Source organism: Vombatus ursinus, unplaced genomic scaffold (assembly GCF_900497805.2).
Source record: "Vombatus ursinus unplaced genomic scaffold, bare-nosed wombat genome assembly UNPS02014812.1, whole genome shotgun sequence".
Lineage (NCBI taxonomy): Eukaryota > Metazoa > Chordata > Mammalia > Diprotodontia > Vombatidae > Vombatus > Vombatus ursinus.
Genome location: NW_020954590.1, coordinates 67,408,113 through 67,431,960, shown reverse-complemented (window position 1 = coordinate 67,431,960; position 23,848 = coordinate 67,408,113). Strand labels below are relative to the sequence as shown.

Here is a 23,848-nt window from a genome sequence, read left to right as displayed (position 1 = left end):
CATCTTACTATCTGCAAACATCTTGGCTGAACCTTAGGAAGCTCCTCTCCCTTCCTCCCTCCCCCTGCCATGACATCTGTCTTTTCTCTCCCAGCTGGCTGACAAAGATGGGCGGTTACTGCTGTTGTCTAGCTGACAGAAGTGTGTGTATGTGTCACAGCAGCCTCCACCATTGTCTCCTCTCCCCCCACCCCCGAAAACTAACTGGTAGTGGCTGTGACTCTTGGACTTGCCCAGTTTCCTCTCCTCGGTTGATAATGATTCCAACCTGAGTGTGTCATTTAGACTGAAGCATAGTTAAGCAAAGGGGAGTAAGTTTCTCTGATAGCGATGTAGATGGCAGGCAATGTCAGAGGGCTTTTGCGCACCAGCTGCGGCATGCAACAGGAGACCGGATGTGAAGAGATTGTTTACAAATTTAAACACATTCTGGTCAGGGAATTCAGGCTCCAGCAGGGTCTGCATGATTCTGGAAACGTGATCGGCAGCGGCGATAATGCTGTGACTGAAAAATATTAACAGCTTCCCGTCCTCATTGAAGCTGGGGGTGGGGGCGCAAGGGGAGAGTCCGTGTACATGCTTCAAGTGTGTGCCCCGTCTAAACTGCACGAAGCCTTTCGTTATATCATCAGCCGTACGAGGCACGAAGAGACGCTGGCTTATGGGTCAAATGTAACGTGCATAGATACACAAATAACAAAACTCAATTTCTTGCCTCAAGAGACTATTTTGTTATCTGTGTCTTTGTAACCTTACGCACAGTAGAAACATTTGCTTGCATTTAAAGCCTCATTAGGCAGCGAATGAGTCGGTGCCAGCGCACTCTTTCTCACTTTTCCCTCCCCCTAGGACGTGCGCTAATTCCTGGGGGCTGTCTGTCACTTCATCCTCTAGTCCCTTACCTCCTGGGAGGGAATCACGTGGAAAAATGGCCACTACCCCTTCACCCCTTATCTAAATGGCCCAGTGACCTGGCTCTCCCAGGAAGAGGGAGCACCGGGGCCCTCGGACCATTCCAGTGGTTTGGCTTCCCCTCCATTCACCTGAGGAATGAGGTGGTTCAAAGCCCCATAAACAGGAAGGAGGGGATGAGAACACTGAGTCCTGCACGTTGAAAAACTGGCAGAGGGAGGGTCCTTCCCAGCAGCCAGGCCCGGGCCGTATCCCGAAGGGGGTGGGGGAGGGCGGGAAGGAAAGGAGGACAGCAGGAGGAGGCAGAGCGCGCAGCTCCGGCCTCCTCTGCCCCACGGCTCCCTGCTCCCACGTGGCCCCCGAGGTTCCGAGGTGGGCTGGCGCCCGCAGCCCCGCACGCAGCTCCGAAGGCGCTCGCTTCCCGGGCAGCCCAGCGTACCCCCTCGGGCGGCCGGCCCAGTCCGGAGCCAGAGGGGGCTGGGGCAGCCCGTCCCCGCCGATCCCGCCCCTTCCCGCTCGCCCGCCCCCGCACCAGCTCTCCCAGGGTTCGGATAACACCGGGCGCCGACCCGGGGGCGGGGCCTTACGTCACAACCCCGGGGGTAGAAAAGGGACTGGTTTGGGCTGCACCGACCCGTTGAGAGTCTGACAAGCATCTGGGCCGTGGGAAGCAAGGGGGAAAAAACCAAGGAAGCCGGTGGGGGATGAGGGAGTGAGCCAGGGAGTCCCGGGGCCAGCGAGTGAGCGAACGAGTGAGCGAGCGAGCGGCCAGTCCCAGAGTCCCGCGCCCGGTGCGCAGCGGGTGCCGGCCCCGGGTGCCTGTCCCAGCCCCAGCCCCGCAGCTCCAGCAGCCCCAGGTGCGGACTCCCGTCCTTCAGGCGCGCGCAGCGCGGGGCTCGCAGGTGCCCGCCCGGCTCCATGAGCACCGCGCTCTACAGCCTCGACAGCCCGGCATGTTACAGGAACTGGTCCATGGAACCGGCCAACTTCTACGAGACCAATAAAGGCGGCGGTGGCCCCGGTGGGCTCGGAGCCTCCTGCAAGCCAGGCCGGGGCCCCCTGAGCGGCTGCGAGGAGCACGGCGGCAGCGGCAGCGGCAGCGGGGGAGGAGGAGCGGGAGGCGGCGGCGGCGGGGGCGGTGCTAACCTGGCGGAGCTGAGCGCGGCCGCACCGGCCATGTACGACGACGAGAGCGCCATCGACTTCAGCTCCTACATAGACTCCATGTCCTCCGTGCCCAACCTGGAGCTGTGCCACGACGAGCTCTTCGCCGACCTCTTCAACAGCAATCACAAGCCCGAGCGCGGGGGCGGCGGGGCGGGCAGCCACGCCAGCGCCGGGGACTACGAGTACCTGCCCGGGCACCCCGCGCACTCCCACCCCCCGGCGCACAAGGACTTCGCCAGCGCCATGGCCAGCCTCTTGGGCGCGGGCACCAGCGCGTCCCCGCCGAGCGCCCTGAAGCAGGAGCCCGACTGGAGCGACAGCGACATGTCGTCGTCCCTGCTGCCCTCGCAGATAGCCACCTGCGCGCAGACCATCATGAACCTATCGGCGGCCGGCCAGCCCACCCCGCCCACCTCCCCGGAGCCGTCGGGCTGCAGCTCCAGCTCCAGCTGTTCCAGCGGCCGCTCCCCTGCGGCGCCAGCGCCGCCGCCGCCACATCTGGGCAAGGAGAAGAGCGGCAGCGGCGGCGGCGGCGGCAAGAAGTCTCTGGACCGGTTCAGCCCCGAGTACCGGCAGCGGCGGGAGCGCAACAACAGCGCGGTGCGCAAGAGCCGGGACAAGGCCAAAAAGCGCAACCAGGAGATGCAGCAGAAGCTGGTGGAGCTCTCCTCCGAGAACGAGAAACTGCACAAGAAGATCGAGCAGCTGACCAGGGACTTATCGAGCCTGAGACAGTTTTTTAAACAGCTGCCCAGTTCGTCCTTTCTCCAAGCCGGCACCGCCTCCTCGGGCATTGACTGTCGGTAACTGGGACCGAAGTGGGGGTGTCGGGAGCTGTCGAGGGCGACAGGGAACGGGGCCGGGGTGGGGGGGGCGGCTCGGGGAAGAGGAGCGGGTGGGAAGAGGGACAGAGACGATTAGTCAAACTATCAATACCTCAGAGACTCCAAAGATCACCTTGTAGCAGAACCCTACGTGTTTTCGCAGCCTGTTCTGTGGCATGCAGCAAGAAACGTGAAATTGTTGGTGGTTTTGTTTCTTTTGAACGCAGTAGCTGGATGAAGCTACATTCTGGATTAACACACAACCAAACTGCAAGAGAAGCTATAAAATGTTTTCCTTAAATTATTTTTGTAATGGTAGCTTTCGTTTTGTTGTTTTTTTTTTCTACATCTTACTTCTGTTGATGCAGCTATGGTACATTTGTAAAAAAAAAAAGATTAAAAAAAACCAACCTTTGTATTGTAGGTAAGAGGAAAAGCCTGAGCATGCTCAACTTTTTATATTAATTTTTACAGTATTTCTAAGAATAAAAAAAAGCATTTTAAATCATTCCTGCTTCTTGTATTCACAGTGACCTTGTAAGAAAAGGCTCGTAGGGAAAGGCCACAGGTGGACCCACACCTTTGGCAGCAGCTAGGGAGAGGCTGGGACATACTACTGAGAAACTTGCTTGCACCAACATGCAGGTAGCTCACGTGACTCCATGGTGTAAAAGTTCATTCCCCCGTGGCTTGTATGAGTGAGTCAACACCAGGAAGGCTCAGTAGTTCAAACTTCCTTGCTCTGGCGGTTGAAATTAGAGTATTATTATTAGCAAGAAGGGGAATCTATAGTTGGTATTTCAAATCCCCCAAGTCTATACCCATCGACACTTTTAAGAGTATTGGAAAACTTTTTATTTTAATTACATACCGAAAATAAGCCATGTGTCACTATAAATTTATATTCAAATGTACCCTGGAATATTTGTTTTTAACAGACCGAGAAAAATACTTTGCAGGGTGGCAGTCTACCCATGAACTAGCTTAATTCTGTGACGATATTTCTTTTTTTTCCCAGAAGTTACTTAATCTATTCGGAGTGAGTGACCAACCCCTTTTTAGATAAACCAAGCTCATCTCCCCTCGGCTTCTGGGTGTGTTTGTGGGAGTGGGGGGAGGATTACTGGCCACAAAACACAGTTTTCGTATTTTAATAAAAAATCGAGCCAGGGAAGGGCTTAGAAGGGAGGTGAGAATCGAATTAGGTGACCCTACAGTTACTTAGCTGTTCCAGTGCTGGTAGGAAGGAGGTTATTGGCCAAGATAATTTTTAATTATTGGTAGATTTCATCTGCCCATCTTTGTTTACGTTGCCTCAGGTTTTCTGAAAAAACTGCAAATTAACTTAAAAGTATAAAATATGTAGTAATCACCTTCAGGTGATTAAAAGCATGTTCTGGTGTCTAGTTTATTCTAGCAGAAAACCTGACTACATTTAGGGATCTTTAAGGCCTGGGTGAAATTTAAAAAGGATGAAAAAAGGCCAACCAGTTTCTTTAAAGAAAGAAGGCAGAAGGTAAAAAGGGGGGTGGGGTGGGAGGAAACAGTAATTCTACCTTTTCTTGGCCTAATACATCCAAACCTGAAAAGGACACTTTGGGCCTAGCTGTTGCATTGACTTTTCCAAAGGTAAAATAGATAAATTCTCCCAAATTAGTAATGTGATGTTTCTGGTCACATTGTTGGAAAGCAAGCAATACAAAAAATCTTTTTAGGGTGCAAAGAATAGTTCATGGCTCCACATTCAATTTAAATCACTGCCCACAAAAGAAGAGCAAGATAACCATATTCTTATCTTCCATTTAGGTAAAAGGGATTCTCAGTAGTTGGGGAGATTTAGAATCTCACAGAGGTATTTAAATCTACCTAATCTTTGTTCTGGGTCCATATTTCACAGTATGATTTGGTTGTAAAACTTCTTATCTAACACTTCCATTATAATACAGTAGATATATGATAGCATACTGGTTAACTATCTACAATTTATGGGAAACAGCTTCACCTTTGCCACAGTTTCTCAGTATGTTTCCTAAAAATAACAAAGTTACTGAACTTTGGATATTTATTGTAGAAGTGCATGCACCTACAGGAGATAATGTTAAATCAAGCACTACAAGGTGAAAAAAATCCTTAGAATCCCAGTAAAAGGTTGTTCCAACTATGACATTTAAAAATTTTAATTTTCCTTCCATGTTTAAAACATCAAAATCCATTTAGAAACTTCAGCTTTTAGTGCAATATTTAAACTCCACCAATATATTGCTACGACTGTAGATGATGATGATGACACAATTAATGATTGTGTAGAAAAAAGTGTATTTTGATAATTAATGACTCATTTTCCAAACGTGTTCCCAGAGAAATTGAAAATAAGTGACATTTCAAGATCCTGTTTGTAATTAATATAAATCCTCTTGGTCTTTAGTTAACAAGTAACTACAAAACAACTTTGTAACCACACTGCAAAGTTCATTGATACTATGGCAACCGGCAGTCATCATCTTAGTTTCTTCCGGCTTGTAGAAGTTCAATTTCCTCCAATCCCATGCAGCTTGTCGGGTGGTTGGTTATGGTCTGGACGAAACAATTTAATGGCCCCACCTTCTTTCCCAGCACACTCTTCACTTCATAAGTCTGTAGTGATAAAAGTACATAATAGGATCAGGCCTGTATATTTTGCTCTCAAAGAGGCAGACACAGCTTGAGGTCCTCTGTATGATAACTGACCTTCTGCCACTCAAATGGAAGAAAAAAATTCACAAGTTAAAATAGAAAGATTTATGGTAAATGAAGTAACTAAGTAAACTTTATAAACACATATATAGCACCTACTGTGTGCCAGATCCAGTGCTTTAAAAATATTTCATTTGGTCCTTGAAACAAAGAAACTGAAGCAAACAGAGTATGACTTGCCCAGGTCACATAGTAAGTGTATGAGGTCACATTTGAACTCAATCTTCCTGACTCTAGAGCAGGGTTGGGGAACTTGCAGCCCAAGGCCACACGTGGCCCTCTAGGTCCTCAAGTGTGGCCCTAAGGGCAACATATGGCCTCGAGGCCGAAGGTTCCCCACCCCTACTCTAGACCCATTTCTCTAACTGAATTATATTTTTGTTTAAAAAAAAAAAAAAAGGAAACAAAACCAACACTTTCCTTTTGGTTCTATTGTTGATAGTAATGTTGGGTTAAGTATCTTACGGACTGCCCTTAGATGAGGAATCACAGAAAATACAAAAAGGAGGAAAGGCTCTTTTAGGCATCTCCTGACAGTACAGAAAGGCATACCATTAGTAGTGTGATAAATACACTGGCAATTTGTCCTCCCCTTCCTTTAGGAGACTTCCTCAAACTAATAGTACTTACTGTCAAAGTATTTCCTGATGAAATGCCTCAATTTCCCCTTGGCTTGATAGCATTTCTTCTGTTCTACTTTGCTAGAGTAAGCCATCCTTTTTCTAGCTCCATGCTAGAAATGTAGGTGGCTCAAAACAGAGTCCAGAATGAGTCCAGAAGCATGTCAAGGATAACGGTAAGACCCTAAATCTTTTAAGATCGGGATTTTGGAATGCAGCAGCCTTGTGTCATGGTGTCACCTTTAGAGATCGTATTAGATGGTGTGGATGACCAGTCTCACAGTGCCAGGTCTGTAGTTAGGAAAACCTTGGGCAAGACACTTTAACCTCTGTTTGCCTCAGTTTCCTCACCTGTAAAATGGGAATAATAGTAGTACCTACTTCCAAAGTTGTGAGGATTGAATGAGATAGTGTGTGTAAAGCACTTAGTGCAGTATTTGGCACATAGTGGGTACTATATAAATGTGACCTATTATTATTACAATTCATCTAGAGTTTGGTCCTGTTACCGATGTGGGAGAACCTGAGCCAGGTGGTCCATATGGCCTTTAATTGCAACAATGACCGTAGTTGTGCCGAGGGCAGCGTCGATCCGGGCTGTCTGACCTCTGTACAGAACAAGCCTCCATTCAAGGCAGGCTACTGAAGCCCCATTATCACTACATAGATGGCATGATCAACAAAGTACAGTCACCTTCACAGTCCCCAACTCCCAAAGTCCTCAGGAGAGGGGGCAGGAGCGAAAATCCTGTTACCTGATTCATGAGATGAGGGGGTAAGAACTATGGTCAGGAAGAGGCCTGCCAGTGGTCACTTCAGTAACATCATGAACATTTCAGTAAAACTGGCTAGATGGGAATAAGGATAATTAAAGGAAATGATCTGATACTAATAGCTAGCTTCATTAGAAGTAGGGTCTCTCTCATTTTATATATGAGAACACTGAGGACTACAGAGATGAAGCCACGTGTTCCAGGTCATAGAGAAAAAAGGAAAGCCGGGATTACTATCTGGGTTTTAATTCTCTCCATTTGGATTGGTTTTAATTTACTGTTACTCTTAGCTCAAGGCCTTTAAGCTCATCTTCAGTGAAAAATATGACATCTGCAGAGTTTTGTTGTTTTATCTAACTTTGTTGAAAAGAAATGAGATTTGCAAATAAATAGCCCCAGGACTGCTTAAAGCAAGTGACTGCCCTTTCCTTAGTACTCAGGGCCATCTCAAGCCTAGTGCTGTTCTGGCCTGGGCTTTCCAGAGTGATGAATTTCATAAATTATACTGTGCTATCTTATGGGAAAGTCTCTGTTCAGGTTAAAGATGGTTTTGTAATCAGGTGATTAGGATTAAAAGTGTTGATCTGCCACATATCAGTCCTAAATTTCCTACATGACAGTTTACAATATGTGGATGCCTGGTAATACACTCTATTTTTAAGTGACCTCTCACTACCAATATAAAGGGGGTCATGTTATAATTATGGGACCTGAGGAACCAAACTGAGATTTAGGAGACATGAGTTGACACTGCTCCAGTGTAAGTTCACCAAGTTATTTTCGTTTTCTCATCTGTAAAACAAAGAAGGCAGTAATATCTACCCCTAGTAGATATTAGATATACTAAGATACACACATATATATATATATATATGTATTAGATATCTACTAGATATAGATAGTAGATAGTAGATATACTCCTATACCTCTAGTATAAAGTACTTTGACCTTCCAGGGGAAAAATGCAGTAGGATGAAAGTGTTAATAAACTCCATTAAAGAGACACAACTGCTGTGCTCTTGGATTTTTATTTCTAAAGGTAGCCAAATAATTTAACTCATAACTGTACTTATTTAATTGAATTCAATAGAGTAGACAGTAGGATAGAAGCTTGCTTCTGCTCCTTCTGAGCTTTTCCTCCCCTGCTCAAAAACTTCAATTGCTTCCTGATACCTGCAGAGTAAAATCATATTTTGCTGTCTGGTATTTAAAGCACTTCATGATCTGACTCTAGCCTAACTTACCAGGTTTAGTCCACATTATTCCCCTTCATACTTTACAGTCAAACCAAAATGGCCTCCCTGTTCCTCATAAATAACAATCCACCTCAGTCTCTGTGTGTTTGCACACTCTGTCCCACACCTGGAATGTACTTCCTAACTCAGACTCTTAGAATTAATTCCCTAGCTTTCTTTAAAAGTCAGCCTCAATGCTATCTCTTATATGAGACCTTTCCTGATGCCCTCCCTCATCTCCTCATGCTAGTTCCTCTTGGGAAATTATTTACTTTGTATTTACTTATATGAACACATTCTGTTTCCTTCATAGAATGTAAGCTCCTTGAGGGCAGAACTATCTCACTTTTCTCCTTCTATTTCCAGTGCTTGCTATATATATATAGTAAGCCCTCAACAAATATTTGCTGAATTAATTAATTAAATTATTACTACGTGAAGAGCTTTGTGCTGGCAAAGAGAGATACCAAGTTTAAAAATGACAGGGTTCCTGTCCTTGTGAAGGAGCTGGTGAAGCAATGGATTCTAGGCTCTGGGCCTGGAGTCAGGAAGACCTGAATTCAAGTCCAGCTTTGGACACTTTCTGCACTTGGTAGCAGTGTGACCTTGGGCACTTGGCCTCGGTTTGCCTTCATTTCTTCAACTGTAAAGTGTGGATAACAATAGCACCAGTTCCTGTGAGGGTTCAATGAGATAATCTTTGTAAGAAGTGCCTGGCACACAGTAGGCACTATAGAAATGATCATTCCCTTCCATTCCCCTTCCCCTAGTAGATGAAAATAACACATGCAACACGTATGTATGTTAGGGAGAGGAAAGTAAAGTGTTATGTAAGGTTTACGGGTGAAAAAGTTACTGACGAGAGGAATCAGGGAAGGCTTTATGAAGTAGGTATCATATGAAGTAGCACTGAAGTTGATATGACCAGGTCACTGGTTGAGGAAGACTACTCTGGTCATACTATAAAGGGTGAACTAGAGAAAGAGACAGTGGATCTAGGAAGACCTATTAGGAAGCTATTAAAAAAAAAAGTTCATTTTTAAGATTAAATTTTTTTTAAGTTAACAAAAAAAAATCTGTCTTCTCACTCCATTAAAAAAAAGAAAAAATCCTTGTAACAAATGTGAATAGCCAAGCAAAATGAATTCTTGCATTGTCCCTGTCAAAAAATGTTTCTTTCTTATATAAATTTAGTAAAATAGCAGTGAATGCCTGTACCTGAAGGGTGGCAGCAATGGGAATCTTGCCTGTTATTCAATACACCACTCCTTCCCCTCTGCAAATCTAGCCTCAACCTACCTTCCCAGCTTTCTCTTTTACCTGCCTCTACATGAACCCCCTCATCCAGCTAGACTGGTCTACTCACAACACCGCTGGGCACAGAACAAACAGGGTGGGACTGAATTCAACTGTCCCTCCAAATAGACTGTAGCTCCACTTCTGTGTTCCTGTTCACAAGGTCACTGCTTTCTGAAATTTTCCCCACATTCCTCTACTTCTAATGAGATGTTCCCTGTCCTTTAAGGTCAAGTCCAAACCTCACCTCCTTTTTGAAGCCAAAAATTTTTGAGTGCATTAATCTCTTCCTTGATCTCCAATAGCCTTTATTTGTTTGGACCAGGGGTGGGGAACCTGCGGCCTTGAGGCCACATGTGGCCTTCTACATCCTTAAGTGCATCCTTTTGACTGAACCCAAATCCTTTTGGATTCCTCACCCCTGGACTCTGGACTATCTTCTACTCTAAAGCTTCATCTTTTCATACATATATGTCTTGCCTCCCCAACTAGACTTTAAGTTTTCTAAGGCAGGACCATATCCTTTACATTTGATGTATCCCCTCCTGCAGGAGTCCCTAACCTTTTCTGAATCACGGGCCCCTTGGCAGTCTGGAAAAGGCTATAGACCTCTTTTCTGAATGTTTTTAAATTCATAAAATAAAATCCATGGAATTAGAAAGGAAACTAATTCTATTGAAATGCATTCCTCAAAATATTTTTTAAAATTCAGAATAAGAATCCTTGCCCTACTATTACTAGTGAAGTGTATGAGACACAGTGGATGGTTAATAAGAACGATGGATTTATCTTTATTGCTGTGTTTGCCACAGCTAGGCTGTCTATGACTTAAAACACACAGTACCTGGCAACAGGAACTTAATTTTGCTTAATTTTAATTCTGGTACAATCCTCACCGTGGACTAACCCCCAAGTATATGCCTGTCTAAATCTTAACACCCATATACAGCATTCTTTTTTTGCCAGTAAGTTAATAAATATTTATTTAGGCAAGACAATTAGGGTTAAGTGACTTGCCCAGGGTCACACAGCTAGTAAGTGTCAAGTGTCTGAGGCCAGATTTAAACTCAGGTCCTCTGTGCTCTATCCACTGCACCACGTAGCTGCCCCAATAAATATTTATTAAGTACCTACTATGTGCCAGGCATTGTGCTAAGAGCTGGGGACACAAAGAAAGGTAGCAATCCATGCCCTCAAGGAACTTACAACTGAATGGAGGGTACAACAAGTAAACAACTATGTACAAACAAGTTAGGAAGGGATAAATTGGAAATACTTAATAGGGAAGGCACAACAATTAAGAGGGATTAGGACAATGTTCTGGTAGAAGGTGGGATTTCAGCTGAGACTTAAAGGAAACCAGGGGAATCAGGAGGTGGAGATGAGCAAAGCATTCTAGGCACTGGGGAAAGCCAAAGAAGATGCCCAGAGTTGAAAGATGGAATATCTCGTTTGGGGAACAGCAAGGAGACCATTGTCAATGGATTGAAGAACACATGGTGTGTGTGGGGGGGTGAAAAGAAAAGACTAGGAAAGTGTGGGCATGGGGAGGGGCCAGGTTATGGAAGGCTTTGAATGCCAAATAATTTTTTTTATTTGATTCTGGAGGTGGTAGGTAAACTATGGTCCTCATATAATGGTGGCAGCTGATACTGAAGTAGCTGCCATCATTCCCTTTATGTCATGACCCCACATCACTTTATGTCATGACCAAGGGCTGGAGGGGACCTTCGAGGCCATCTAACCCAAATCCTTATTTTACAGATGAAGAAACTGTGGCCAAGATAGGTGACATTTCCGGGCCTACGTTACACAAGAAGTCAGTGGTAGAAGGGTGATTTGAACCCAGAAAGGCCGATCTCCTCTGGAGCTGCTGTTATTCTCATTCTACCAAGTTGCCCAGCATCACAACAGACACCCATCCTTTCAGGAAACATGGAAGGCCCAACGTGGTAACAGATGAACCACCGGTTCTATCCAATTCTCAGGATGCTTCCCAGTTATAGATGCCCCTCCCTTCCATCCTTCCTGTGCTTCCCCAGCTGCAAGAGTGGCCACTCCAAGGTCATTTTCTTAATCTGATGAGAGCCCTTGAACTTTAGGTCCATATTTTTAAGTGTCACTTTCAAACAGACCTTGGAATGTCCCCATCTCCTCTCTGGCCACAGATGAACTCAGGAAGGAGAGGTCAACTTTGGGTTGGCAGTGCCGAGTTACAAGAACATAAAAATATTTCACCACTGACTATTACCTGGCTGGACACTAGTTTAATTTACCATTTTGGCAGGCAATTCATTTAATAGTTCTAACCTTTCCATGGGAAGCAGCATGATGTAGGGGAAGAAGCTGGACTGAGGCAGCTAGGGGATACAGAGCAGAGGTGTCAACCATGTAGCCTGCAGGCATGATCCTCAACATTCCTGGGTGCAGCTGAAACCAGGTTAAAATGTAATTGGGAAATATTTAATAAAATAAATAAAAATACAATATAGATAATGTTAATTTGAAGTTTTCTAAGTCGGTATATGAGACAGCTAGATGGCTCAGTAGATAAGAGTGCTGGGCCTGGAATCAGGAAAAAATGAGTTCAAATCCAGCCTCAGACATTTAGCAGCCATGTGACCCTGGGTAAGTCAATTAACCTCTGTCTGTCTTAATCCGCTGGAGAACGAAATGGCAAACCACTCCAGTATCTTTGCCAAGAAAACCCCAAGGACGGTATGGTCCATGCGGTCATGAAAAGTTGGACATGACTAAACAGCAAAATCAATATGCAGTCTGCAGAGATCCATTTCTATTTGTGTTTGACATCAGTGGCCCAGAGGACAGAATGCGAGACTGGGAGTCAGAAAGACCTGAATTCAAGTCCTGTCTCAAACATTTACTAAACTACCCAAGAAACCATGGGCATATTACTTAACCTGTCGGCCTTAGATTCCTCATCTATAAAATGAAGACAATAACAGTATGCACCTCACAGATTTGTTGTGAAGGTAAAATGAGATGATAATATATGTAAAGGACTTTATAAGCCTTAAAGCTCTGTATTCATGTTAGCTTTATAACTGAAGAACTGGGGTCCGAGGTCCAGTTCTGCCACCTTTAGTTAGTTGTATGACTTTGGGTAAGTCAATTCCTTCCTCTAGGTCTCAGTTTCTGTCTATAAAATGTGGGAATTAGACTACATGATACCTTAGGTTACAGTCAATTCTATGATTCAATCTCTCCATCTGATCCATGGGGATATGAATATTTGCTCTATAAGGATGTATTTTGCTACAATAATAATAGCAACAATAATAAAAGCTACCATTTTTAAAGCACTTACTACGTACCAGGACTGTGCTAAGTGCTTTACAATTATCATCTCATTTGCTCCTCACAACAACTCTGGAATGGAGATACTATTATTCCCCATTTTTACAGATAAGGAAACAGAGGCAAACAGAGGTGAAATGTCTTGCTCAGGGTCACATAGCTAGTCAGTGTCTGAAGCCGGATTTGAACTTGGGTCTTCCTCACTCCAGGCCCAGTGTTTTATCCACTGGGTCACCAGCTGCTTTACAAAATAGGTGTGGTTTTGAAAAGCTGCTCACCAGTCAAATAATTATAAACAATGAAATTGTAAACCTAGGGCAATTCCTTCTGTTATTAAGACAATTATAGTCAGATTTTTACTTATTTTGTCCATTTGGATGTTTATGTGCCATATTAGGTTTCCATAAAACAGGGCACACCTGAACTCATCTCAGAGGGTACTTAGGACTGAATGGGCTAAAAATAAACCTGTCAACTCCTCCTCAGAGACAGATGCTTTATAAACATGTGGTTATTGACAATCAGTCTCATCTGAGGCAAGAAGAAAAAAAACAAGAAGGCCTGAGGGTGATAGTTAGAGACAGGGCAAAGTAAAGAGTATTCACAAAGCCTACTAGGGATGGAAGCACCTCTATGGAAGGCACTCCAGCTTTTATACATTTCCAATTTTTAAAGAAGATCCTAAGCTCACTGGCATGATCACAGAGTTTTAAGGTTTTAAAACCTGAATAAACCTGACAGGTTATTTAGTACAATCCCTGTAGTTATGTTAGTGGTGAGGAATGCCAGGCCCAGGGAAATCAGCTGACCATCCAGGAGGCATATAGCATCTAGGAGGCACAGATAGCATGACCTGGAGAGTCAGGAAAACCCAAGTTCAAATCCAGCCTCAGACACTTAATAGCTATGTGACCCTGAGCAAGTCACTTAACCTCTGTCTGCCTCAGTTACCTCATCTGTAAAATGGGGATGATAATAGCACATACCTCCCAATGTTGTTGTAAGCATCAAATGAGATGATAATTTTAAAATGCTTGGCATAGTTCCTGGCACATAGTGCTATATAAATGGTAGCTATTACTATTTTTACTGGATGAGGAAATGGCAAACAACTCCAGTATCTTTGCCAAGAAAACCCCATGGTCAGTATTTGTATGCTATGGTCCATGGGGTCAGGAAGAGTCACATATGATTGAACAAAATTATTATTGCCTAAGGTCACACAGATAGTAAGGGACAAAGCTGGGATTTGAACTTGGGTTTTCAGACTCCAAATCCAATGTTGTTTCTCCTGTACCACAGCTGCTTCCAATAATACTCTGGAGAAGTAGAGAATAGAGAAAATTGTGAGATAATGTATGTATGTGAAAATACTGAAAAAACATAAAACACTTTGCAAATATAGATTATTATACTGACTGCTGTTATTGTAACAGAGGGATGTCGGACAAACACATTTTGCAGTCCTCTGTTAGACTCCCTAGGATGGATGACATCAGACACTTGCTGCAGATTTTCTGAGTCACGAATAGAAGAAAGGGTCTGAGTTGAAACTTTTTTCTTTAGTTAAGATGGCACATATGTCTTCATTTAGAAATGTCAAACTTGGCAGGTGCGGGGTCATTCCTGGTGAACGGGATCTATGGTTTTTGAAATGATAAGTGGTTTCTGCTGGGATGATCGTTTATTCCCTTTCTGATGCTGCACATGACATAATGACAGACAGCAGCCTCCCAGGTATTCCTCAGCTAAACACATGGCTACGCATGTAGGAAAAGTGGATTGGGTAAACACGGCACAGCAAGTTTGTTCTTTCATTTCGCCTTGTCGCTAAAAGCCAAGGAAGTAAACTCTTCCTTCTCTAATACCAGAGCTGAGCACTGACGTGTCTAATATTTAGCCAATTCAAAGACCCTGAATTGGTGACTCACATACAAGATAGTAAAAGGCACAAAACTTAACACTTATGTCCCATTAACCAAACACAAACCCACGTACTGCAGGGAGTGTTGTCATGGTGGTTACTGGAACTTCTAATATTTTTTAAAGATTTCAGGGGGTATGGACTCTTAAGGGCAAAACCCATAGGATGTTATATCCAGCCTCCATAACTAGAGGCTGACATTACTACACTGGCCAGGACTTGATGCTACCTGCAACTCTGGCAGGAGATAGAAATAGACCTTAACTGCACCCTGCACACAGTGGGGAGGCCCAGGAAAAGCAAGGGCCCTCCTTTTTAGCAACTTCAAATTTTGTCACTAACAAATGTTAGATTGTAAACGGATCCTGTATCAGAACATGTCATACTCCTAGGCAAGATTCCCAAGCCTGCTGTTGCCTTTGTTTCTGTTTCAGAAAATTTCAGGAAATCTGGAGTTAAGGAAAATGAGAAATTCAATTCGATCAATTCAATAGGCATTCGTCAACTACTAATTGAAAGGCCCTGTGTAGGGCACTAGAGAGATAAAAATGAAAGAGTCGAGTAAGCTTGCATATAAGCTATTGTAAAATATTTGGAGGAGTGATAGTGCCACTGTGGGGAAGGAATGAAGTGGATAGTAAAGAACTGCTGCCAGTGTGCCCTCCTATCCTCTGGGTCTCAGCTCAAGGAGAGTATAAAAGAAAGAGAGAGAGGAGCAGCCTTTGTCCCAAAGTCTATATGATTTCTCAAGGAAATGATGATGTTCCTACCTGGTTCTATCTTCATCTAGGGGATGAATGTCCTTAAACCTCTTGTTCCTCACATTTTCCTACAGGGGATTTATCCCTGAGAACCTAATTTGTCATCCTTAATACCCATTCTTCTTCCTTTTAAATACAGCCAATCAGTCTTGCATCACTCTCCATCATTTTTCTCTTTTCCCTTTGTAAATGACCCCAATTTCCTACTTAATGTCTCTTGTTCAAAATATTACCAAAAAAAACCCCCAAAATATGGAAATTCTAAAAACAAAATGTTTGCATTCTCTATGTTCTGGTATTGCAAATGTATTTAGAGCAGATTATATTTTAATTTCTGTATGATGTAGTCAACTGATGCTTGCTGAGTCCCCACTGCCAAATCAACCAAGACATCCAGCAACCAACGAACCATTTATCAAGTGTATACTTGATCTATGCATCCAACCCTATGTACAAAGCCCCAGACTAAGCATTGCAGCTAGTACTAAGTACCCAGGGGAGCACTCAGCATTTCCCTATTTATGAAGATGATGATGATTCTGCCTGTTCTTTAGCTTGTTCAAAATAATAACTCATATCTGCAAAACATTTGACAGATTAGGTAAAATGCAAATTTAAAACATAAAATGTTGCTTCATCCATAAGTATTATCAGGCCTGGTCACTAGAAGGTAGGAAAAGGATGACTGTATCTAAATTGGGGATGGTGGGTCAACACATCTAAATTGAGGACAGTGGGTCAAATGAAGCTGTTACTATAGAAATGCTGAGAAATTATTGGAAACAATAATTTTAGAGAGAAAGGGAAGCATCAGAAAATGGCAGACAATTGAAGTGAAGGCAGAGAGAGAGTCTGCAATGGGGTTATCTCTGAACATCACAGAAGAGATTCTCATTGGTCAATGCATCCTAGAATTCTGGCAGCTAAATTAAAAGAATTATCTCAGCTCCACTGCCCTATAATTCTAAAAACATATTTATTTGCTCAAATACAAAATCCTCACACTCTTTGCCTTCCCCCAGAGCTATACCTAATGTTTACAAATATTCTGTCAGGGTCCTGGTGGAATATGGACACGAAGGTGTTTTTAATCAATCAAGAAGCAATTACTAAGTACCAAGTACTATGCTAGGCACTGGGAGTACAAAATCAAAATCAGTAGTTCCTACCCGCAAGGAGCTTAAACATTGCTGGGGGAGAGACAACATGTACACATAAGAACAAGTCAAAGAAGTACAGTGGAAAGAATCCTGATTCTGGAGCCAGAGGTCCTGGGTTCGAATCCTGATTCTGTGACTACCTGTTCGAGTCCTGATTCTGTGACTACTTGTTCGAATCCTGATTCTGTGACTACTTGTTCGAATCCTGATTCTGTGACTACTTGTATGACCTTAGGCAAGTTACTTAGCTTTCCTAGATCTTCCGAGAGCAACTGGGTGGTGAAGTGGATAGAGTGCTGGACCTGGAGTCAGAAACATTCATCCTCCTGAGTTCAAATCTGGCCTCATATACTCACTAGCTGTGTGTCACAGCTGACCCTAGGCCAGCCACTTAACCCTGCTTGCTTCAGTTTTTTTTGCCAAGAAAACCCCAAATGGGGTCACCAAGAGTCTGACAGGACCAAGAACAACTGAACAACAACAAAAGATCTTCCTAGGGTTTCTCACCTGTAAACTGAGAGGAGTTGGTATGTGGGGTCCCTTCCTAATGGGATCACATGATCGTGTAAAGTTTAACAACAACATCCCTCACAGGGAAGAGTTAGCTCTCCTAATTCATTAAGGATGCTAATGTTTCATGAGGAAGCCACTGTCTCTGGACTGTAACTGATACTTAGAGAAGAAATGTTGGCCCCTTGAGCTGACTGTGGCTCATGAGTCAGGCCAAACCAGATTAAAATGTGGTTCTTTCCTATCTAATTTTAATGTCTTGATGTGTTAATTAAAAGAAAGAAAAAAATGTACACACAGGTATGGTTTTCTAAGTCAATATGTGGCTTGTAGGAATCATTATATATGGCTCAGTGGTCCCTGTTTCTGTTTGAGTTTGACACCACTGACTTACAGCCATTAGCACATAGTAGGTACTTCACTAGCTGACTGATTGTAGAGACTCTTATGTAGGGACTGTCTGAGGGGAGTTCATTCTATGAGATACATTTGACAGTACACTTATCTCTTCCACATCTTCCACATCTCAGTTTTGATATGTTATAGGTTGGCATAAGAAATTATATGATATGTGCAAAAATATTTATAGCAGCTCTTTTTGTGGTGGCCAAGAATTAGAAATTGAGGGGATGCCCATCAATTGGGGAATGGCTGAACAAATTGTGGTATATGAATGTAATGGAATACTATTGTTCCATAAGAAATGATGAGCAGGCGGACTTCTGAAAAACCTGCGAAGACTTGCATGAACTGATGCGGAATGAAGTGAGCAGAACCAGGAAACACTGTACACAGTAACAGCAACCCACTGTGCGATGACCAACTTTGCTAGACTTAGCTGTTTTCAGCAATCCAAGGATCAAAGACAATTCCAAAAGACTCATGATGGAAAATGCTATCCACATCCAGAGACGGAAGTATGGAGTCTGAATGCAGACCGAAGCATACTACTTTCCCTTTTTTTTTTGGTTGGTATTTTCTTCCTCTTGGTTTTTCCCTTTGGTGCTAATTCTTCTTTGCAACATGACTAATGTGGAAATATGTTTAATATGATTGTACATGTATGGCCTATATCAGACTGCACATCATCTTGGGGAGGGGGGAGAAAATTTAAAACTCAGAATCTTGTAAAAGTGAATGCTGAAAATTAAAACTAAATCAACCAATCAATCTTTTTTTAAAAAAGAAATTATATGGTAATTTTGGGGAGTTTTAAGGAGCCACAGCCATGTGAAGTCCAGCAGATGACACAGAAAATTTTTAGAAACTCAGAAATGCATAAAATACACCTATAGTATTATTTAATATCAACATATTTTATCTGTTAGTACCCTAACAATTCAGACTTCTTTTCTGGTATGAAAGGAGGGCCAAAAAAAATTTACGCAGATTTTCCTGATTGAGGCAGGGCACGATGCCCCTAATCCTCTCCAGGTGGAAGGGATATTTGTACTCGCTAGAGTATTCTGAGTAGAGATAATGGCAAACTTGCCTGCTACTTGTACATTGCAATATCCATCTATTATAAAACACCTGATAAAATCATGGAGTTGGAAGGGAATCTTCAAGGCCATATGGTTCAACCTTGTAGCCAAGGCAAGGGTCCCATTGTAGTCTCATATGTGGCTTCATGGCCGTGAAACATATTTTGAAACTGAAATTTTGGGATGGACAGTTAGCATTGAAAGACACAGTGCTTTAAGGTTTACAAAGCACTTTACACGTGTTATTTATTTCACTGGATCCTCAGAATAATCCTATGAGGTGGGTGCTAAGTTTATTCCAATTTTACAGACGAAAAAAGTGAGGCAGATACAGGGTAAGTGATTTGCCCAAGTATAATACAGCTAAGGAAGTGTCTAAGGCAGGATTTCAGGTGTTCCTGAATCCAAGTCTAACACTCTATCCACTGTTCATCTAGTTCCACCTATTTTTCAAGGTTTATAAGTATGTCATTATTGTTCGGTTTTTCAGTCGTGTCTGACTCTTCATGACCCCATTTGGGGTTTTCTTGGCAAAGATACCACAATGGTTTGCCATTTCTTTCTGCAGCTCATTTTACAGGGGAGGAAACCGAGGTAAACAGGGTCAAATGAATTGTCCAGGGTCATATAGCTAGGCTGGATTTGAGCTCAAGAAGATGAGTTCCTAACTCCAAGCCAAACACCTAGCTGCCCTATGTTTATAAGTATACTGCTCTCCAAAGAGTACAAGGCACCATTAAAACCCTTTGTTATCTGTTTCTATAAGATCATCTTGGGAGCCATGGACTTTTTTTTTTTGTTTACTTCACTCTAGATTTATTCATGCTCTAATTCAATTCTAAGTTATTTAGCCTACACATAACCTTAGGAGGGGCAGGGCTCTTACTAATATTGTATAAGAAGAACAGACTCCCAGCTGCTGTGTTTTTGGGGGGAGGTGACCTTCTTGGGGCTTGCATATGTTCCAGAAATCAAATCAAATTACCTCAGATGCTAATCACCTGTACTTACCCCATCCTCACTGGAGGAAAACATCAGGAGTGAAGAAATACTCCTTTGCAACAGCTGCAGGAAAAGAGAAAACAGGAGAGTGTGTTAAAATCTCATGAACATGAGCACTCATGTTAAAAATAGTCATGTTCTGCAAATTAATATGTTAAGTCTAGAACCTTATGTCCTGTCTTTTATATCATGGCTTAGACTTCTGCAACTAACAGGATCTCCTCATGGTCTTTGTTTAAGTCACAGACACTGTAGGACAGAAAGCCCTCCCCTGGCCCACACTCACTTTTCTTAATGAAGTTTCCAGGGGTTTCAATCAATACCACAAGGCAAAAACACCCCCTCAGTTACTGATGTAGAGTATCCCCACCTCCCCCAGGCCATGGTGCAAGCAAGATGTAAACAAACTTCTCTCTTATTAGTTTAATTCATTCATACCTTTACTTTCATGTTACCCTGTGGTCTAGAGGGGCAGGCCAAAACCACTTCTAGGTGCATTTTGAGAAGGGGAGATGTGACAGTGAGGGTGCATCGGCCACAGTGAAAGGATCCTCTGGTATTTAAATATCAAGCAGCAAGATTGAAAACAAAACAACAAAAAAAGTGTTAGATGTGTGAGAAACAGATATGCTTTCATATACGCATTAATTTTTGTTAAGTCACTCTATCTTCAACCTGGGTTGAGGAATTAACATCTGCTACGTTAAAGAGTATAAAACATTTTAAAAAATCTAGACATGTGATTTCATTCATATAGGAGACACCTGGTGCACATCTGCAAGTTATAGTCTTAGGGAGTTGCCTAGGGGTACTCATAAGTTAGTGACTTGTCCAGGGCCACACAGACAGGTGTCAGAGGTGGGATGTGGAGGCCCGCAGCACTTACACCATCTGTCACCTCCACTCCTCCATGCAAGGCAATCCTACTGCTGCTTCCTAACTGATTCTTCATTATACTCCCTTCAGCAGCTGTTCCGAACCCTTTCCCCTCATCTCCCATGCTCTTGCTTTCTCCCACCTCTCAGCAGAAGACCCTACCTCATATTTTATTGGAAAAAAAAGTCCTCCATGAGCTCCCTCTTCTCCCCTACTCTATATCACAAACCCCTTGCCATTATCCCCAATTCTCTCCCCCTTTTACCCAAAGGCTTCCCATTGTACTTGCATCCCATTTTCCCCAGCAGATCTCGACAATCTCATCTCTTCTAATCCTGGTCTTCATTCTCTCTCATATAATCTACTGGTTTATTCTGTTGTCTCCCAACATCCTTAAAAAAACCCTTCACTTGACCAACCCATGCCCTCGAGCCACTGTCCTCTATCTCTCTTCCCTTTTACAGACAAATGCTCAGAAAAAGCTGTTTGTATTCAATGCCATCACCTTCTCAACTATCACTTTCATACACCGTGCACTCTGGCTCATGACTTCAGTACTCAAATGAAGCTGTTCTCTCTAAAGTTATCAGTGATCTCTGAATGGTCAAATCTGATGGCATCTTCTTCTTGACCTCTCTGCAGATTTTGATACTATCTTCCCCACTCCTCCAGGATACACCCACCTTTCTCTTCTTTGCTAGATCTTCATCTATATCCTGTTCTCTAACTTTGAGTGTACCCCAAAGCTCTGTCCCAGGCCGTATCTTTTTATCACCTCATCAATTATCATTCAATTTTTTTTGATATGATTCCTAGATACCCAATCTTATCCCCTTTCGTGAGCTTCATGATCACCAATTGCCTACTGGATATTTCAAATTGGATGTCCAGTAGCAACTCACACTTAATATGCACAAAAATAACTCATTATCTACCCCCCCCCCCATATTCCTTTTACAAACTTCCCTATTTCACTTAGGGCACCACTATCCTCCTGGTCATACAGGTTTGCAACCTTGGAGCTCTCACTTGTCCCTCGCCTCATATGCAATTATTTGTCTAGTCTTGTTTATTCTACCTCCACAACTCTCCTATCTGTCCCTTTTCTCTCCATTCACATGACCAGCATCCATGTCAGGCCCTCATCACCTCTCAGGGAAGAGAAGGGTAAGGAAGAGAATAAACATCTCTAAAGCACCTACTATGTGCCAGGCACTGTGCTAAGTGCTTGTTTTTTTTTTTTTTAATAAATATTTTATTTGATCCTCACAACAACCCTGTAAGGTAGGTGTTATTATTATGCCCATTTTACAACTGAGGAAACTGAGGCAAACCAGTTAAGGGTCATACAGCTAGTGTCTGAACTATTGCAATACCTTCCTAATCGTTCTCTCTGTCTCCTCTCTCAACTCTGCAATCCTCTACAAAGCTCTCAAAGTGATGTGCCTAAAGCACAGGTTTGACCAAGCCTTCTTCACTCTTCCTCACCTACGGCATTTATTTCCCGTCTCTGTCTTTGCCCAAGCTGTCCCCCACATCTGGAATGTGCACCCTCAGAATCCCTCATTTCCTTCAAAGATCGGCTCAAACACCACCTACTACAGGAGGCTTCTCCTGATCCCCCCAGCTCCTAATGGCTCTCCCCCCAAAATGACCTTGTATTATTTTATTTATATCTTATCTGAGAGGCAGTGTGAGATGGCCTCAAAGTAAGGAAGACCTGGGTTTAAATCCTACTTCTGACACCCGGGAAGTGGACCTTGGGCAAATCACTTAATCAGCTCTCCAGGCATCACTAACATCATAAATTGCAGTACTCTCAATGATCTGCATTGCTAGAGGACATTTCTTCATCTGGAGTTCCTTCTAGCAGTGAAATCACAGGGTGGCCTTTAAACCCCGCAAATTTTGTAGTTACTTAGATCTTGTATGCACTTCCACATATATATATATGTTGTCCTCCTTATACAAAACTAAGTCTAAGAGTTCCTTGCGGAGAGAGACTAATTTCATTTTTGTATTTACTTGTATTTGTATCTCTAGTGTCTGGCATACAGCAGGCGCTTCATAGGTGCTTGCTGATTGACTGATTCCTGATTATCCACTATGACACCCTGTCATCACCTTAGTGTTGGTTAATGGTTGCAAGAGAGTGAGGTTCCAATGAAGGGGCAATGCAGAATAACAGCTGGGTATTCCCCAAAATGTTCATATCAGGGACAGAAAATGATAGGAGAAACAGCCAAATGGAGAACAAACACAAGGCCCTTCAGGAAGGGTTGAGAATCAGGGCTACCCCCACAGCCTCCTGAAGAAGTCAAACTTGGCTTTACTTAACTTTGCTCTTCTCTTGGCTATACAGTAAGCTGCTGAGATTTATGGGTAGCTTACACTCACTGTATTCATCTCTGAAATGCCAAGAAGTAAGTTTCCGCTTCTAAATGAAAGTCACTAATCCGGTTTATTGAAAGGAGCTGTTTTATGTTTCCTAAGGGCCAAAAGGCAATGACTGTGCTCTTCTTGCGTGCATGTATGTGTGTGTGTGCGTGTGTGTGTTATGTTTTTTTCCATAAAAAGTCCCTGCCTACTACTATTTGGCCATTTGGCTTCTATATCAACTCTCTTACATCCCCCAGCTGGAAGGGATTGCTCTCAGCACCCTCCCCCCACCTCTTCATTTGGATCTCTCTGAGGCACTCACCACATTCTCATTTGTATTATAGTTACTTGTGTCTAAGGCAGTTATACCTGCCTTGCTGGTGTATAAGCTCCTTGAGGGCAGGGGCTGTACCAGTCTTTATATCCTCGTATTCCCAGGGCTCAGCACACAGTAGGTGCTTAATAAATGTTGATGAGGAGGATATCCAAAGAGGAGGAAAGAGAATTGACTGGGAAAAGCAGTGAACTGAAACTAGCCATGAGAACTCAGATTAACAGTTGTTTGTGTAGTTTAGCAGACTAGGAATTTCTGTGACAAGTAGTTGTTTTGTTTTTTAAATCTGTTTACTGGACACTTCAGTAGAAAAAGGGCTGTGGTTGCTGGTCACATGGTGTGTACGCACTCATTTACAAGCACGTTTCTTAATAGCAAATACCAATGTCAGATGACTTTTGCTCAGTCTTTTTTTTTTTTTTTCCCTAAGGGAAAAGCCTGGATTTTTTTTTTTTCTTCCCTAAAGGACAAATTGTACAGCCATCAGGATTTCTCACTTGCTCTTTTCTGGCCTCAACTTTCCTTTATCCTCTTGGCTGA

General features: G+C 43.1%; 2 protein-coding genes across 5 annotated transcripts in view; one reads left to right on the top strand and one right to left on the bottom strand.

Annotated features, from left to right (window-relative positions):
• The first annotated feature begins 1,760 nt into the window (after positions 1–1,760).
• On the top strand, positions 1,761–3,411 carry LOC114054198 (CCAAT/enhancer-binding protein delta-like). Its single transcript, XM_027877363.1, has one exon. The coding sequence runs from the start codon at positions 1,831–1,833 to the stop codon at positions 2,884–2,886; it is 1,056 nt and encodes a 351-aa protein (XP_027733164.1). The 5' UTR covers positions 1,761–1,830; the 3' UTR covers positions 2,887–3,411.
• An 83-nt stretch (positions 3,412–3,494) lies between these two features.
• Positions 3,495–23,848, bottom strand: part of LOC114054196 (DNA repair-scaffolding protein-like) — a 556,996-nt gene continuing 536,642 nt past the window's right edge. For all 4 annotated transcript variants that reach the window (XM_027877359.1, XM_027877362.1, XM_027877361.1 and 1 more), the window contains 3 exons: positions 20,158–20,272; positions 19,729–19,782; positions 3,495–5,537 (listed from right to left, as the gene is read on the bottom strand). In XM_027877359.1, coding sequence (XP_027733160.1) covers positions 5,406–5,537; positions 19,729–19,782; positions 20,158–20,272 — 301 coding nt within the window. In that variant the 3' untranslated portion in view covers positions 3,495–5,405. The remainder of the gene's footprint in view (positions 5,538–19,728; positions 19,783–20,157; positions 20,273–23,848) is intronic.